The 18,222-nt window shown below is 30.0% G+C and overlaps 2 protein-coding genes across 2 annotated transcripts in view; both read left to right on the top strand.

The window, feature by feature from the left end:
• LOC108694492 overlaps window positions 1-18,222 on the top strand; it is a 104,208-nt gene that overhangs the window by 38,305 nt on the left and 47,681 nt on the right. The gene's annotated exons all lie outside the window — the stretch shown is intronic.
• Window positions 1,757-5,379, top strand: LOC108694493 (kielin/chordin-like protein). The gene is made up of 7 exons (XM_018204045.1): window positions 1,757-1,917; window positions 2,582-2,825; window positions 2,936-3,042; window positions 3,439-3,558; window positions 4,036-4,185; window positions 4,330-4,392; window positions 5,015-5,379. Exons 1-7 carry the CDS (start codon window positions 1,836-1,838, stop codon window positions 5,167-5,169), a joined length of 921 nt encoding a protein of 306 aa, XP_018059534.1. The 5' UTR covers window positions 1,757-1,835; the 3' UTR covers window positions 5,170-5,379.

Raw genomic sequence — 18,222 nt, 5'->3', positions numbered from 1 at the left:
ATATATATATATATATATACTGTAAACATTACCTCTTAAGTTAGTTTTTAAGTTTATCGTACACAATTTCGATTATTTAAAAAAAAGAGAAGTGATTTATTGTATACAATAAATCATGGGTATATACAATGAACCATGCTATTTTTAATAATAAGTACATACATACTGTAAATTGTTGGGATTATTTTAGTTTTGCTACATTTTAAAATTGTTATTTATAGAAAATAGATAATTATAAGATGGTAAGAATTCACGAAGTCGCTCACTTTTTCTGCCAGATTCTTCCATTTTGAGTAAAAACGCTTTGAGTATGTTTTTATTAAGATTTTAGGTAGGAGGAGGGATTGTATTCTAAATAATTACTACAATGAATTAGTATTTTGAAGATTATCGTAAAAAAAGTTATATGGTTTACAATGAACTATGGAATAGAAAGTTAAATTTAAAACTTAACTTCCTTTAGGCTCTTCCTTCCACAACGGTTAACTTTTAACTGAGGTTCAACTTGTTTTCTTTCCGATTCTAGAATTGGAAAGAGACAATGAATAAGTTGAACCTCAGTTAAGAGTTAACCGTGAGTTGTGGAACTGGGCCTTTTAGAAACTCATGGATAGAACATTCCGTGATTGAATTTAACAAAAATACTTGCTGTCCCAAGTCACTTGTCTCAAATCACCTACATTTACGGTATTCTGTTAAAATAATAATCCATTTGATATTCCTTTTTTCCAGACAAGTGCCTATTGATAATTTGATGATGCGAGTTGGTGAGAAACTAACGCTATTTTTTGATAAAAATCCCCCTCAAATGTATTGATTGCATATGCGAAATACCACTCGTACTAAGTTGCAAATGTGTGCTACCGCAAAAACATGAATGCAAATTTCTATTCCCTTTTGAAACGTTATGAATTTTAGAATATTAAAGTTAGTATATTATGCAAAACTTTGTTATCTTATTTGAATATTTTAAAAACATTAAATTACAATAAAAATTTATATTTGCAAGAATAGAAATGTATTACTTATTAATTATTAATTATTATCTATCACTATTAATTATTAATTATTATCTATCACTCAACATAATATAAAACGTTTTTTTAATAAAAAACATTACACATAAAATAAAACGTTTTTTAATGAAAGAAATTATATGACGATATTACAAATTCTAAGTTATATCTTCTGTTTCTTATTCGTATCAAACGTTCATTGCAAATACGAAATTGTTCCAAGTATGTGTGAGATTATCAATAAAAAACATCAATAATTTTGGAAAAATTTAATAATTGCGGGACATTCTAACAGAAATTCAAGGCAATGATTCAAGGCGAGAGGCATAATTCAACACAATATAGTTACGTAATTTAGATGAGCACGCAACGTGCGATCACTGATAAAGCAAATTATTCTTTCCAGTTTGCGTTTCCTCTTCGCTTGTCCAATTCTTTGTATTTCCTCCCTTCTTATCAGATTTTTCTTTACGCAGGCTTACGACTCTCTTTTATATACATTTTCATTCTCTTCTAACTTGCATTTTCGCCTCTATATATATATATATATATATATTCCTTCTTTTAGATATTCTCTCTCTCTCTCTCTCTCTCTCTCTCTCTCTCTCTCTCTCGCCTGTGTTTTGACTCATTCATCCATAAACGTACGTATTTCCCCTCTTCCTGCATCGTGTCCCTGCGTCTGCGTCATTCATATATCCATCGTCTTTCTCGCGTGTCCACTTTCAGTCCCTTCCAGACCGTGGACTGGCGACTGGTCGAGGTATAAATGACGCAGCGCGAAGGCGAGTCGCGTAAGTTTTCACGAGTTGCTCGAACATGACACATCGCGATTCTCGTTCACTCAATTTGATATGCGCCTATCTGGCGTTTGTTGCTGTCGCAGTCGCGGTTGATCAAGGTGAGTCGCAAACAATAGAGAAAAACAACGTTCGCAAGCAACATACAATAAATTATTATAAAAAAAGAATTATTTGAATTTAATTTTATCTGCCTAATCCTACCGTGAGATAATAATTATTTGCGATTTAAATTTTAATGTGGCTCCAAAATGCAACAAGTTAATGATTTCGTGGCAAAATTGCGAAGAGCACGCAAGTGTCAGAACTGTGTTGAATGTGAAGTTTTAATTCAGATTAAATAATCCGTATAACCGGCAAGTTTTTCACGAATGCATTGCATTTGTAAGACACACATTTATTATTTAATAATAAAAAAATATTTAATAGTACATATTTCAAATCATAATAATGTAATTTCATTAATTGATTATACTTAATATAATAATCATTTCATTATCCATTTATTAAAATTTTATTTTTACCAATTCTAAAGTTTAAGAGATAATGTATTTACGACATATTTTTTTCAAAAGCTTTTCAAATTTCGGTAATTATACGATTTCATGAATAATGCTATTTGTTCCTTATCTCACTTAAAATTCTGTTACGTGAATAACGACAAAATTCTAATTATGAGCATTCAAAACAATGGTTTTACATCCATGTTTATCATGATCAATAATATATCGTATTAAATTCTTCTCATCTTATCTTTTTGTAAAGAGAAATGTGATAAAACAAAGTGTCCGGGTCCATTGGCGTATTACAAGGGTCTCGGTTGTAGCCCAGTGTATGAAAAAGAGGGCGACTGTTGCGCGACAAAATACAACTGTGATCATCTGAAAGAGAGAGATCCTAACAAGTGTTATGTCAACGGTAAACAGTACGAAATCGGAGAGAAACTTAGAGATGAAGATAAGAATCCTTGTGACATTGGTTGCACCTGCAACGCTGGACATGGAGGAATGTAAGTAAATACCTCAACATCAATATTTTGTAATGGCCTCGTTTAAATCAATTTAATGTTTAAATCAATAGGTGTCATTTATTAAAATTATGTAATTTGTTACAATATAGCGCCACATTTAATTGTGCGATAGTTGATTGTTTCCATGGACAAGCAAAGCCAGGCTGCTACAGAACGAATTACCCATTAAAGTGTTGTCCTGGAGATGAAGTTTGTCGTAAGCATATGTAATCCAATTAAAAGTTAGACATTTTCTACATATATTCACAACATGACATACATTCTACACATATATAAACCGCGAACTCTACCGCGATTTCTACATGTAATATACGTATTTAAATATTGCATAAAATTTACTTTATGTGTTTGTCAATTAAAATAATTATGATTAAAAATTTATAATAATTTTAAATAATTGTAATTTTACATTTAAATATGCTTTCTAGCTATGTTTAATAGATTTTTTTTAGTCAGAAAGTCATGATAACGTTGCTTTAATATAATTAAGTTTTACTTTGATGCACAAAAACAATCCACGTGTCAAAGGATATTTCTATCTCATAAAATATTATGTGCATAATATTTAAATGAAGTCATTTACGTCTTTTAGCTGAAAATCCCGAAGATAGAGCTACGTGTAATGTAAATGGAAAGGAATATAAAGAAGGAGAATACTTCAGTATCGAAAATGATCCGGATTTAATTTGTACATGCCAACCGGGTTACAAAGGTAAAGATAATTTCAGGTCTGTCATTTCAATTGTTCAATGACAAATACGTTGACATGTATAAAATACATCCTAGTACTAATTTACAGCATAAGATACAATATAAAAAATGAGTTATTTTTCAATATTATCAATATATATATAGAATTTATTTTTTCATGTAATGCACGAAATCTTTACAATAAATATAACAAATATAAACAATTTTCAATAAAATAAATGTATTATGTAAACTTACATTGATGCAATATATTGCTGAATAATTTATTAGTTTATTTATCAACAAATAGTTAGTAAATTAAATAATTAAACAGTTGTACCTATATCATAAAATGTACGTATTTGTCATAACAATAGTTAAGATTAAATTTGCATTTATCTATACTTCAATGATGTATGCAGTAACAATAGAAACGTCAAATTTAAACCTATATACAGTATAAACCATAAGTTTGCGATAAAAAATATTATGATTTTAGGAGAAAATGTTGAACCTTTCTGTGCGAAGCCTAAGCATCCATATTGCCATCCCGAGTTCAGTCACTCATATGAGATTGTTAATAAATGCGTTCCGGTTTATTACCCAAATCAATCGCCGCTCACTAGTTGCAACGCATTTTCGAGATGTCGTAAGTTTACAAGTTGCAATTTTGCACATCATGTCTATATATAATAGGCGTTATCTAAGTAACTATGGTGATATTTTTAGAAAACGATAACAATAACGGCATTGTAATTAACATATTTATTTACTAATGATTATGGCTTTTTAGAAAACGATAACGACACTGTTATTCACACCAAGGAGAATCCGAAGACTCATTCAAGTCCAGAAGGTATGTCTCATATTGAATATTATACAGATATGATGATTCTTTGACAATCAAAAATAATTAATATTCTTGAAGATTTGTCTTGATCTTTTATTAATTTTATTAATTATTGATTCAATGAAAAACGTAAAGATTATATTTAATTCGCTTATTGAATTGAAACATAAACGATATATCGTTACGCATTTGATTCAAGCGATGCTAATTACAACTGTGCTATGAATAGCATGAAATGAGAATTAATTGCGAGAAATGTTGCACACGAGAAGCAACGCGCAAATCAATTTCTGTCGCAATCCTATAAAATGATAATTAATTTGGTCATCGTTATCCCCAACATAGGAAATTATGTTATAGGCGTATCAGTTAACACATCACTAACACCCGGAAGCGCGTTTGATGTTCGTCATAAAAAACAATTTTATTTATTTATATATATATCTTGAATTTTTTTACATTTTACAATTGAAATGTAAAAAAAATAAAAATTAGGAGAATTGAAAATTATATTATCGCTAGCTATAAATTTATATGATAACAACATTCAAGATTTTAATATTTCAGATTTTAGAATTAATTTTATCACATAAAACAGATATATTTTATCGAGATTTGTTCTTTTCAGACGAAGATGTTTGTCATTTTGGCAACATGGTCATGCAACTTGGCGATGAATTGAATCAAGATACAGATTATAATTCTATATGCGTTAGATGCGTTTGCGAGGTGCCTCCTGTGCCTACTTGTCAGCGTTTACCATATAACGTATGCGATCATTAATCTTAAACATTTCACAATCTGTGATAATGTAATTATACTTCTATTATTCGACTTAGGATTTCGTAGTAAATTAGTACGTAAATGTAAGAATCTCTTTATGTATGTATATTCTAATCTAATTTGCGTTCTTCTACTTATTGCATATAAATTTATGCGATAAAAATATTCAATAATAAAAACATGTTTTTATGTGTTGCATATTTAAAAAAATTTGGATCTTGGAAAAATTTTAATCTTTAGCTATTCCATGCAAATTGTGATAAATACAAATACAAATAATATTAAAGAAAACATGAAACAAAACATGAAATAAAATAACAAAATGATAAATATTTTTTAAATAAACTTTATTATTAATAAATGAAAGTTTTTAATTCTTTTGTTTTGAATTATTTGTTGATTATTCAATTTTATCCAATAAACTGTAATATAACAAGTATTTTGCACATGCAAAAAAAGTCTTATCTTTAATTTCTTTTATATTAAAGTTCTTAAGATTAAGGTCAGGTTTTATTAAACAACATACTTATCGATGGAAATTAACTATTATTACTGAATGATATGTGTAATAGAATAAGTACACATTTGATTATAGTATGTATTAATACTAATATACTATTAATATAATCTACCTAATAATTATATATTTGATTGATGTAAATTTGTAATTATATATTTATTTATAACAAATTCTCGTCTACAAAGATACTGCTATTTCGTTATAGCGTGATATTGCCCTATCTCTTTCGATCCTAATGCACCGTTATATTGGTCGGAATTATTCAACCGATGATTTTCATGATCGTAATATTACGATTACCGCTAATATGGATGCTTCTGCTTACAGTGCGCACTGATGCTATAATAATCTACATGTTGGGCAAACCAATTCCTGTTCTGGACATCGTCTGCTTAGTAACGCGCAAACTGGCAACAAAGTCGTTTATACGCTTCGCCAAACGTTACCTGTTTCTCATTTAAACTCCTAAGTGATTTTACCGTTGACACTTTGCAAATTATTGCCGGCATTACGGACTTGCCTGTACATTTCGTGTTAGTTCACGATTTATCGTATTAGCAATTGGGAAATCCCCGCTTTACAACTTGCGAATACGAAGAAACGAATTAGTTTTAATATTCACCGAACTCGTGAATAGCTTTAGCCTTCGTTCGAGTCAATTGAATACGAATTGCGAATGAATACGAATTACATATGCAAACTTCATAGTTATTAACTTGACTTGTTAGCTTGTAAATTATAGACTGTCGATGCAAAATCTAAGTATTGAGAAAAAGTGAAAAACCAAAAAACTAAATAAAGAAAATATTTCTGCATAATAAAAATTATACATGAAATATTTCGTAAATATCGAGCAAGAAATTACATTGAACTAGACAAGATGTTTCTTATAGATTTTTAAATGCTGAAATACGATGCTGCAAACTTCTAATATATCAGGTTTCTGAAACAATTGAATGTTGCAAAAAATGACTTTCTTAAAATATTTGACATTTTTTTTGCAAAAAGACGTTATCTGAAAATTTTGATTAGAAGTTATGAACGTTTATCCTTTATAAAATACATTTTTTAAATTTTGTTACCTTACCTTTTAGTCATGTTATATAGAATTTAAATATAGAGACATTATAATAAATTTTACTAAATAAATATATATATGTACATACATATAGTGCTTCATTTTAAACGCTCGAATATCTCTAAAAACGCTTTCTTTAAAAAAAAATTTTAGACTTTTAGACAAAATAAGTTGTATGACTATGTACATCGATAGCTACAAACTAAAAATTATAAATATGACTTCATCGTCATAGACGGAAAATTTGATACTCTAGAAAAACTCTATTTAAATCCTAATGTTGCTAAATAATAACATATTGAAATTAATAATAAATGTATATTGAAATTAAAAGAATACATTTTATAAGAAATAAACAATAAATTCACGACTTCTAATCAGACTTTCGAGATAATAAATTTCAAGATGATTTGGTTAAACTTTTTTTAACCAAAAAATTGAATATTGCAAAAAAATTATTCTTGATATGTTACACTTGTAACTTAAATTGTTACAAAAATCTAATATAAAATTTGATTTTATAGTATCGTTTTCAGTATTCAAAAATCTATAAGAAATATTTTGCAATTAAATAATTTAAAAAAATATATTATTTTATAAACTAATGTAATCATTACTAATTGCACATTTGCAACAAATTGAATCGAAAATCGATAACCTTTTGTGCAAAATGCATGTGAATGCTTGTATCAATATTTATTAAACAATAAATGCCATATTAGTTATTAATTTTATTGTTGTTATTAATTATTATAGAATTTCTGACAGTGTAATAACTATTGTTACGCGATTCAACATAATATAAACATAAAAATATAATTTTTAGTTGTAATGAATCTTAAGTTATTATATGTACAGAAATATATTTGTATTCATGCGCATTCTATGAAATACTGATACACAGAATTTCCCACAGTGGTATTGTACGATATTTTATGACCTAAAAATTAATTAGTATATTGAAAATTTGATCAGTTAATATTTATCGATGTAGAAATAATATACGTAAAAAATTATTTTTTTTCGCGACAAATCATTTATTGTTCTCATTTCATTTTAGATAAATTTAAATTATTAATAAACATAAAGAAACATAGAGAATATAAAAAATTAAAATAAAAAAATTGACGTTAAAAAGTTGGATTCATAATCATTAACACATTTATTAAATAAATTAATCAAGATATGCTATGAGACTGTAAAATGTCCAATCCTCTTTTCATTCGCATGTGTGATATATGCATATAAAAAATATCTTTGATATTATGCTAGTTTATAATATTTAATTCTTAAATATAGAGGGATTAAAAGCAGATCTAATTTTATATTTAAAAAATAGTTCAAAATGAGAAAGAGGAATAAATACTGTGTTTAATGAACTAATTGAATATTAAAAAAATTTTTCTTTACTCTTTATACTTATAAGAAATTATTTTTGTTGTATATAAATTCAATACAATAAATATCTTATTAAATTATTAAATTTCCGTTATTTATATGAGAAAAACACACAAAGTTTATATTCTAAAAATTTTTAATTGTACATAGCTTACGTTTTTGCCTTTTTTATTTGCATAGAATGATTGTCAAAAATATAAGAGAAGATAATATCTTTACTAACTTTCGAGACAATATCTTTTTTATAAAAAGCTTTCTATTATCGTCTTTACTTTCTATCACGTTTATTATATTTTTATATTTGAGTTTATATATATTTGCCAATATATTACAAGCAATTTATGCATCCCGTAATTAAAATATAATAATAAGTACAATTTCGCATAATAAGACAGTATGTTAAATAATATATTTACTGATCTCTATTTTACTGTTAATAACTTTGCGCAGATGTTATGAAAAATATGCACAGTCCAAAGTTAAATATTACAAGTAACTTATTTTAGCCCTCTGGAAACACAATGGATCTATGAGATTGATTTATATATATGTTTTTAATATACAATGCATCTGATACACACTGATACATACATCTCTATATTTTATATATATCTGATATCTAGATTTCTCATAAATCTATAGTTTCAATTAAAATAAAATATTATTTGTTACTCACAGATGTGATGCACAGCAGCGGAGTTGTAATCACTTCAAGAGAGATCTATAGGATAAAAAATATACAATTAGTCACAAAAGTATCTAAAATCTACGAATAAAAATATCTGGTTGAATTAATTGGAATTCTAGTTGAAATTTGATTAAATCCATTAAGATATCCAGAATTCTGAATGATATATTCAGAATCTTCTGTTTCGTCCATTTTCAACCAGATATTTTTATTTTTGAAATAATAAATATGTCAAAAAATATATGTGCTTTAATTTCTTATTCGCATTTCCAAATGCGACTATTTAACCTTTAAATAGGTAGGTAACTACATCATAGTTACCTTAAAAACCTTATTCTGAAAAAGAAAAATAAAAAGAATTGTCCAGAAGTTTTAAAGTTAATTATTCTCACACTTCTCTGTCTTATAAAAACATAAATAATATAAATTTAACTTTGTATATATTGTTAAAAAATGTATTAAAAATATATCTATAAAAATTAAATTTGTTTAAGGTATTCTGAATACTCCACTTACCTATATAAAGGTTACATATTGATAAAGTAATAATACAATTATCAAAAAGTTATGATTCCATAAATAATTAATTACAGCAATTGTTCAGTTTAACCTCCTCACCTTCGATATTGATAAAATTAGGCTCCTTTGACTCATTTTTGCACGAAATGAACGAATCTAGCAAAATAAATTACTCTGCATTGCGAACCGAGATATTAATTGTTAAAGTTAACAGATGTTCAGATAAGAAAATCTCTATATCACATCGATGACATACAGAGGATTATACAAATTCTGCTTTAAAAACAAAAATTCTCTACTTTAAAAATACAAATTTTCTGCTTTAAAAACACAAATTGAATCATTTTTTTATATAATTTTAAGTAGAAAATTTGCTTTTAAAGCAGAGAATTTGTGTAATTTTGGAGCAGAAAATACTTATTCTCATGTCTCTCTCTATATCATCGATATAACAAATTTTCTAATCTGAATAGTCAATTTTAACAATTAATACTTTAGTCCGCTGAGTAGAGCAATACTTTTCTTTGCCAAATTCGTTCATTTCGTGCAAAAATACGTTGAATGAACCTAATTTTATCAACATCGGAAGTGAGAAGGCTAAATTCAACAATTATCAGTAAAAAATAATTTACTCACTCCATGGTTGCTCCGCCGTTGCTCGATGCCTCCTCCTTTTCAGGTTGCCAAGATTCGTTGCACTCACACAATACTCACGATAACAGATTAACTATAATCGCACGATACTTTATACGTCGCGACACTCCCAATCATGATGGAAGTCCAGACAGAAATGATAATAGAATCGAATCGATTCGACGTCGAAAGCATCAAATCGACATCGAATCGACGTCGATTCGATGTTGATTTCATTATTATTTCTGACTGGGAGGATTACATGTGTGCTCAGTTTGGCCAACCACGCCTACTTTTGTTTCCGCGTCGTCTCTAAGTGCAATCTACCAACCGTGAAACGCGAAATATAGGATAGTATCCATAGTTCGTTTTTATTTTAAATCTAAAATATAATGTCTTGAGATATTAATACAGTTCTCAGATTGATTTACGACATTTTCTTGCACGAAGAAAGATTCAATACCAACTTCATGACGCGAAACAGATCGGTATGCATAGTCGACATTTCTTACTATGCATTTCTTATATTTAACGCTGATTCTATGATGAGTTGATAATCGGTAATTCTAAGTCTTATCGGTGAAGTTAACCAATAGCCAACTTGTGTAACTAAGGTTGATTGGCCAACTTCACCGATTCAGACTTAGTAGACGTATTCAGTCAAGCCTTATATTTAAAGCTTCCTTAAATTTATCTTCAGATACTCTACGAATTATTTCATTGGACATTGGGGTTACTGAGCATCTTAAATACAAGGTCTGACTACGGGTTTGAATACGGGCATATGAATATTGTCCCATGTTTCACATTTCACAGTTGTTGTAGGCCTTGCGGAACGAGAAGCAGAGAAATAACAGAGAGCGCTAATTTTAGAGAGAGATATATTTATAAACGCTTATAAACTGAGTTCACCATTTTTCCACCATGCTTCCGATATCATCGAACGCGACGTTATACTTCGCATTTTGTTATATTTAATGACGGAAGAATATGCATAAAGCCTGATCTATATAAACGTAGAACTCAAGTCGCAAGCTTGTTGCATCAGTCAATCTCGAAGCGTCACTTTTAATCATGATGGAAGGAGTAACATGATTTGTTGCAATTGGATGATTCTCTCTCTCTCTCTCTCTCTCTCTCTCCCTCCCCCTCTTCCTCTCTCTAAATCTCCGCCGTCTCTTTCTATGAATGTCGTCGAATGTGTTGATCGCGTAGGTAGGATAGATTCTGTATCTTGAAATGAAATAAAAATTATAAAAGTGAGCGAATTTATTAGATTACTGATTATTTCATTGGTCAACACCTAGTAAATTTGCTCGCTTTTATAATTTTCACCTTGTTTGAAGATACAGAATCGATCCCCAGGCAAAAACCTACCAAACGTAGTAAAACGCGACAATATAGGGCGGATTTCGTTCGCAGAGTCGTTTCGTTTTTATTTTAAAACTATTTTAAATAATGTCTTAAGTGCTAATACAGTTCTCGGATCGACTTATGACATCTTAAGATTGTATTTAAGAAAGTCTTAAATATAAGAATCGATTATGAATATACCGATCTATTTTGCATCATGAAATCTCCGCCATCTCTTTTTACAGATGTCGAATATCGTGTTAGAAGTACAACTTCTTTCCTTGTTTGACACACATAATGCATGTTTCTCTTTCTACAGAAAGTAAACATAAAGTGTGTCAAACAAGGAAAATTCAATACTAATTTTACGACGCGAAATAAGTCAATATTCATAGACGATTCTTGCATTTAAGATTGTCTTAAGATGTCATAAATCAATCCGAGGACTGTATTAACATCTTAAGGCCCAATTGCATCAATATCATTTTGAGCGAGACTTAAAACTCTATCTATCTCGTTTTAAAGCCAAAAAGAGATAGAGACAGAAAGAGTTATAAGTTCACTTAAAATCAAAGTAACATTTTTTAAATCACACCCATACACGCGCGCGCGCGCGTACACACACACACACACACACACAAATACACACAAATGACCCCCATTTACACGGTGGGGGTTAAAATTGACGCATCGGATCGACTAAGTCTGGATCTACAATAAGTATTTTAAGCTTTAAGCCGTAAGAAATTGACCAACTATAGTCAAATGCGAGGAGAATAATTGTGATTCGTCCATTTCTTATAACTTAAAGCTTAAAACTCTATTGTTGATCCAAGATAATGCAATAAGCTTGCGACCTGCGATTCGCGTTCTGTGTCTTATGTAGATCAGATTTAATACAATCATGAAAGGACTCGCTTGATATCCGCAACGTCTCGTAAATTAATGGAACAGATAAACCGTAAACTGCAGAGGATTATAATCGTCGACGAGTGGATACTGAATTTACCCTACGCGATTAATCACGACCATATTCGATGGTTCGTGATGCCACTCGACTTGATTCGTATCGGTCGATGTATTTCTCATTGCTTAAGCGATTCTCACTGTTCGATGATTCGTACTTTGCTTCATGTACTCAATCTGGAAACAATATAATCGAATTACATTCTAATTGATGCAAATCTCAAATCGCGATATTCGAATATGAGCATCATACGGAAAATAATCGTTGCTTGCAAATATGTGAAATGATAATTAATAAATTCTATACAAATTTATTATATTTTAAAGTTATTCTGTCTTTGTTTTCCAGCTCGTACCTCAAGTAGATAAATTTCAGTATCTATTTTAGTGAGCAGCACATTTTATCTCACATAATTAACATTAATCGCACAAGTTAAGCTCTAAATACAATGCTAGGTAACAGCGATAGTGATAGCAATAGTGATAGCGAAGGAACAAAGAAATTCAACATACGGAAATGCATATATCAATGCACATAGGAATATAGAATAAGGTAATAGCCATAAATTTCCAACGATTGGAATTCTACGTCTATCGTCTTATAGCCTACCAACGTTTAGACTTTTCATTCTGTTTATATGCTATAATCTTAAAGCAGATAAAAGAATATATTACGGTCTATGTACGAAATCAGATTGGTTGACAATTTTATTTCTTTCGCGGCATTGTGCAACAGGAGGCGACAATTATATATCGCTTATTTCTATGCTATTTCTATCGCTATTCTTGTCGCTGTTACGTCACAGTATGTCTAGGGCTTCATTAATTGTTCGAAAGGAACGATCGCGTTTTGAGAAATAACGCGGCAAAATTGTAGCGCGAACACAGAGCGATCGACGTACGTCGTGCGAGCGCTGTTACGGAAATGACTCGAGACACGTTGACCTTGTGTTGTTATGGCGAGGAGTAACCGTCGAGCGTGAGTCAACACCATTCAAACAAAAGCTTCCGAGAAATATAACAATGCGTTGTAAAATAGAATATCATGTGTAATCAAGATTCTGTTACTTAAATTCGTTATCGAAATTTTCAAAATGTATTTCGACAAATTGAAGTAATGCACGCTTGTCTTGTACATTACAACATGAACTACAATTGCTTACTTAAGAAATAAAATAAAGTCAATCTATCTATAAACGAGATAAATTAGATAATTCTAATAAAATATATTTTATTCACTTATAAAAGCTATAAAAATAAACGGGACGTTTCAAGCTTCCAAGAAATATATAACAATGCGTTGCAAAATGAAATATCACGTGCAATTAAGATTCTGTTACTTAAATTCGTTATCGAGATAAATTAGATGACTCTAATAAAATATATTTTATTCACTTATAAAAGCCATAAAAATAAACGGGACGTTTCAAACAAAAGCTTCCAAGAAATATAACAATGCGTTGCAAAATGAAATATCACGTGCAATTAAGATTCTGTTACTTAAATTCGTTATCGAGATAAATTAGATGACTCTAATAAAATATATTTTATTCACTTATAAAAGCTATAAAAATAAATGAGACGTTTCAAACTTCACTCGTTTCTATCAATGCAGATTAATTATAATCTTAATTTAATTTACTCTTCATTTCTAATTTTTAAACTAAGAAAAGATGAGGAATTAATTGAATCGAAATGAAAATTTCTGAGAAATAATCAATAACATAAGTAAAAGTTAATAATAAATGATTTTCAATTCTAATTTTAAATAAATAATCTTCCTGCTATCTATAATAATAATAATCTTCTCTTTATTATAATATTAATTGCATTATACTTTAATAATAATTATCAAATACGTTCTAAATAAATGAATAATATTTTAAAATTAATTTTATGATTTGTGTGTTCTATCCTATCAGAAGACTAAAAATTTTGATTTACATAATGATCTAAATGTCTATCTTTGTTTCATAATTTAACGCAAACGTGATTTTTATTGGTCCACAGATAGAATGCAAATCGTACTTTGAGCACGAGCTGCAAATTCGCATAAACAATCTTTCGAGATGACAATAAATCGACTGTATTAAGTTTTGCTTAAAATATAGCCCGGTATGGTCGGTGTAGTTACCGGAAGTAGGCGGCGATGGTCTGGAGAGCGCCAATGAAATATGAGGGTATGAAAGAAGCATCGTTTCCGGAAGTTGTACCGTCAGGTTGCTCGATAGCGAAAGTCACGGCGACAGACAACTCTGTCGCTGAGAACTTCGATGTACTAACGAGCGCGCTGGAACAATTCCGTGATATAATTAAGGAAGAAGAATCTCTACAGAACGTACAATTAGAAGACATAAAATTTAAACTCGATTTAAAATTTCCCTTGAGAAGTAAATTCATGAAATGCGAAGTTTCCCAAACGCCGTAAGGCCTTTGATTATATTTATTTCAAACACGAATGTATCATTAACTTACGTTTCAACATTTTAATTTTACTAAATTTCATATTACGCAAACATTTTTATTGTTGCTAATAAATACATTAATTTTTAATAAAAATAATTTGCTTATATATAATATATAAGACTTCGTTCTGCAATTTTTCTCAACTATAGAAAATACCGAACTTTTCTTATCATCTATAAGAAAATCATATTCCACGAGAGAAAAATTAGATCCGCAGCAATCACATTCAGGACAAATTCTCGAAAAGTACGTGTACTTCATGCTGTGTATATAAATCTCCATATTTTCGTGACACATTTCGTATTACGCAGAGATATGAAAGTGCTTGTCTAACACTAACTTTTGCAGCGCGATCGTCTGCTTAAATTCTGTTTCTCGACTTGAGATCCAAATTATAAATTAAATTTATGTAAAATATTTTATTAAGAATATTAGGGAGACATACGTCTTTTTTCGGGAATCAATTTCAAAAAGTTTAATTTTCTATACAGTCAAGCTTTACGTCACGTCGCTTATATCGAACAAACTAATAACAGAATTTTAAAAAAGTTGATATTTTTATGTTCTCTTTAATGCAAACTTTTTCAATAAAAATTTGATTGATGCCAATTATTTAAAACTTAAAACCAATATCGATATTAATGAAATTAGAACTGAGTAAATTGAAAAGAATCAGATTTCAAATGTATATAAATGAATATAATAAAACTCTTTAATTAATTCGTAACGAATTTATCCTAACAGAAATATTTTAAACTTAATTACAAGAAAGTTTAATAATGAAAATCACAAAAGAGTTCTTTGCGTTGAATGTTTCATTGCTGCAGAAGCAATCATTAATTTGTAAATGTTTACAGAAAATTCAATTTTATTCTCTTCTTATTTTCAAATTAATAGCCGATATTGTATATAGTATACGAATATACATATAATCTTGGAATACTTGAGAGAAATTAATATTAAACAAGATTAATTATCCAAATGAATTTCTCATTAGATAACTTTTTGAAAAGTTAACGTAATGACAAACTAGCACTTACGAATAAAGGAGATCTCACCCGTATAGACACCGACCCGCATGTAAAACGGTACACTCCAAGAAACACGCCAAGTGAACTGATTAGCTGATGGATCGTCTGACTGTCAGGACAATCCGGAATGTACTGACGGAGATGGGTTCGACTGAATCTGAACAATGGAAATTCTACGATCTGCTGGAACTAATCCCGCCATTGTCGTGCTAAATTTCTGTACGACATGCAGTTCCACGTATAGTTAACTGATTGCTGTATATCGTATGGCTCATAATATTGCCGTTTAATTTAATTTATGAAGAATCTGCGAAACTTACAATCGGTAAAAGTTTACACGATCGGAAACTATTGGCTGGATTTTTTATATAAATTCACTGTTTGAGTCAAACATGCATAGAAACGCGCACAAAAAAGAAAATTTTGCTGAAGTAAAATTTAAGTAGATAAAAATTTAAGTAAGATACAAATCAGAAAATAATTTTATTCAATTATCGAAATAATTAAGTAGGAAAAACTCAAATGTAATGAGTAATATTTACTGCAAAAAAATTTTGATATTCCAGCAACCAGTTTGACCGTTTTACATAATTATTTTGATAGTCAAATAAAATTATTTTCAAATCCGTCTATTTAAATTTTTAGATACTTTAATAAAACTATTCTTTTTCAAACTTCTTTATTTTAATTTCTTAGAATCTCTCTGTGATCCAAATATCTTAGAATAATTCTCAAAAGAACATGGGCAGAAAAAAGATAATTATATTCATACGATTTAACTTACATTTATTCGTGTCTGTGTTTATTCTATTCGTTTCTATCAGACTTTTCCGAATGAAATTAACCGCATGCGAGGTTATTGAAAAAAATGAAAATGCATGTGATTTCAAAGTACACGATCTAAGATTAACCCTATGGCCGAAATTTAATTAGTCCCTGCATAAGGAATGAGTTTTCGGAGTTTCGAATTCTATGACGCTGCTGGTGCAGGTTTTTAGCACCGATGATGAAGGAAAACAGACTGTTTGGCGCAGCCAAAGTTTGGCGCAGCCAGTAGAGTAATAAAGAGACAGCTAGGGAAGCAAACACGTATAAGTCAGACAAAGGCCGATATTCACAATTCATATTTCTTATTTCACAATTCTTATTTCAAGACCATTTCAAGTAATATCTTGATACGGTTTTACGATTGGCTTGTAACATCTCAATTGTACTAAAATTAAAATTGTATTAAAACAGTTTTAGACATAAGAATTGAATATTTATGAATATCAAAGAAGCGCAATTTTGCCTCAGTTTCTATGTTGATTTAATGAAAGAACGCCATATCATTAAAGTTAAATGGAATCTTGCGGAATATCTTGTAATTATCTGAAATATCACGTACAATTACGCGACATATTATGATTATAAGTATAATGATTATAAGTATTATGATTATAAATATAAGTATTACAAATATAATTGAAAGCGATGTAGATTAAGAATATTTTTTTTTCTTAATAAAGATATTCCTACTTTTTATCGCCTGTAATCATAGATATTATACCACGCTAATGCGCTTTCGCGCTTGAAATAACTTCTTATTTCCGTAAATTTGTCGAGTGAAAATCTGAAAAACGACGACGCGCTTTCGTATGAAAAAGTGCGAAAAAACATGCACACAGCAAAACGCAGGCTGGCCAATGCATCCATAATTCATGACGTTGACGGTGTCTAGCATAAACTAACTCGGATACTAATTTCGCGAGCTACCATGCTGTCTGCGTCGAGCGCTGCGTGCTCGTTAAGAAAGCGCGGGCTTGGATGCCGCGAGATGCAATTATGATAAACCAGGAAAGTCTCTTTCGAAAGCTTTCTAGGCCACGGTCTGCGAGTTCGGCTAGAAAGCCAGAAAGCGTAGCTTCTGCTAGCACTTCGTGCGTTCATCTATCCCGCTTCCGGTTACCTGTATTGTGTGCGTTATGTGGTGGCCAATGTGAAGGATCTCTGGCAACGGGGACTCCGGCATCCCGCTGCTCTCCGATAAGCTTCGGGCTCGTGAGCGGATTCGTGCAAGGGTTTGCGATCGATCCCACGAGATGAATGGCGGGCTGTTAAGCTTGTTGGGCCAATCGGGCACGGCATGAGACGATGTTGCTGCGTTATTAATTTACTCTACCGTAATTCCTGATTCATTTCATTGATTAAGATCTCGAAGGCTGCTTATGTCGCAACAGGCATATTTATGGCTGATGTTAATGACGATAAGTGGAGAGCGGTATCTCGTGGTTAATGAATTGATACGAACAATCGCAATTGAGTAAAGGCTGAATGATTGAAATTCATGATTGCATGATGATTATAATTGAAATTTTGATCATTTGATGTATTATCAATACTCGAATAAATCATATTACAC

This window comes from Atta colombica, unplaced genomic scaffold (assembly GCF_001594045.1).
Source record: "Atta colombica isolate Treedump-2 unplaced genomic scaffold, Acol1.0 scaffold12, whole genome shotgun sequence".
NCBI lineage: Eukaryota > Metazoa > Arthropoda > Insecta > Hymenoptera > Formicidae > Atta > Atta colombica.
Note: the sequence above shows the minus strand (reverse complement) of the source record. Positions and strands in the feature narration are given on the sequence as shown.

Coding starts and splice junctions, on each gene's coding strand:
- LOC108694493 (XM_018204045.1), top strand. CDS start 1,836: ATGACACATCGCGATTCTCGTTCACTCAATTTGATATGCGCCTATCTG. Junction 2,826..2,935: donor AACGCTGGACATGGAGGAAT/GTAAGTAAATAC, acceptor GTTACAATATAG/CGCCACATTTAATTGTGCGA. Junction 4,186..4,329: donor CAACGCATTTTCGAGATGTC/GTAAGTTTACAA, acceptor ATGGCTTTTTAG/AAAACGATAACGACACTGTT.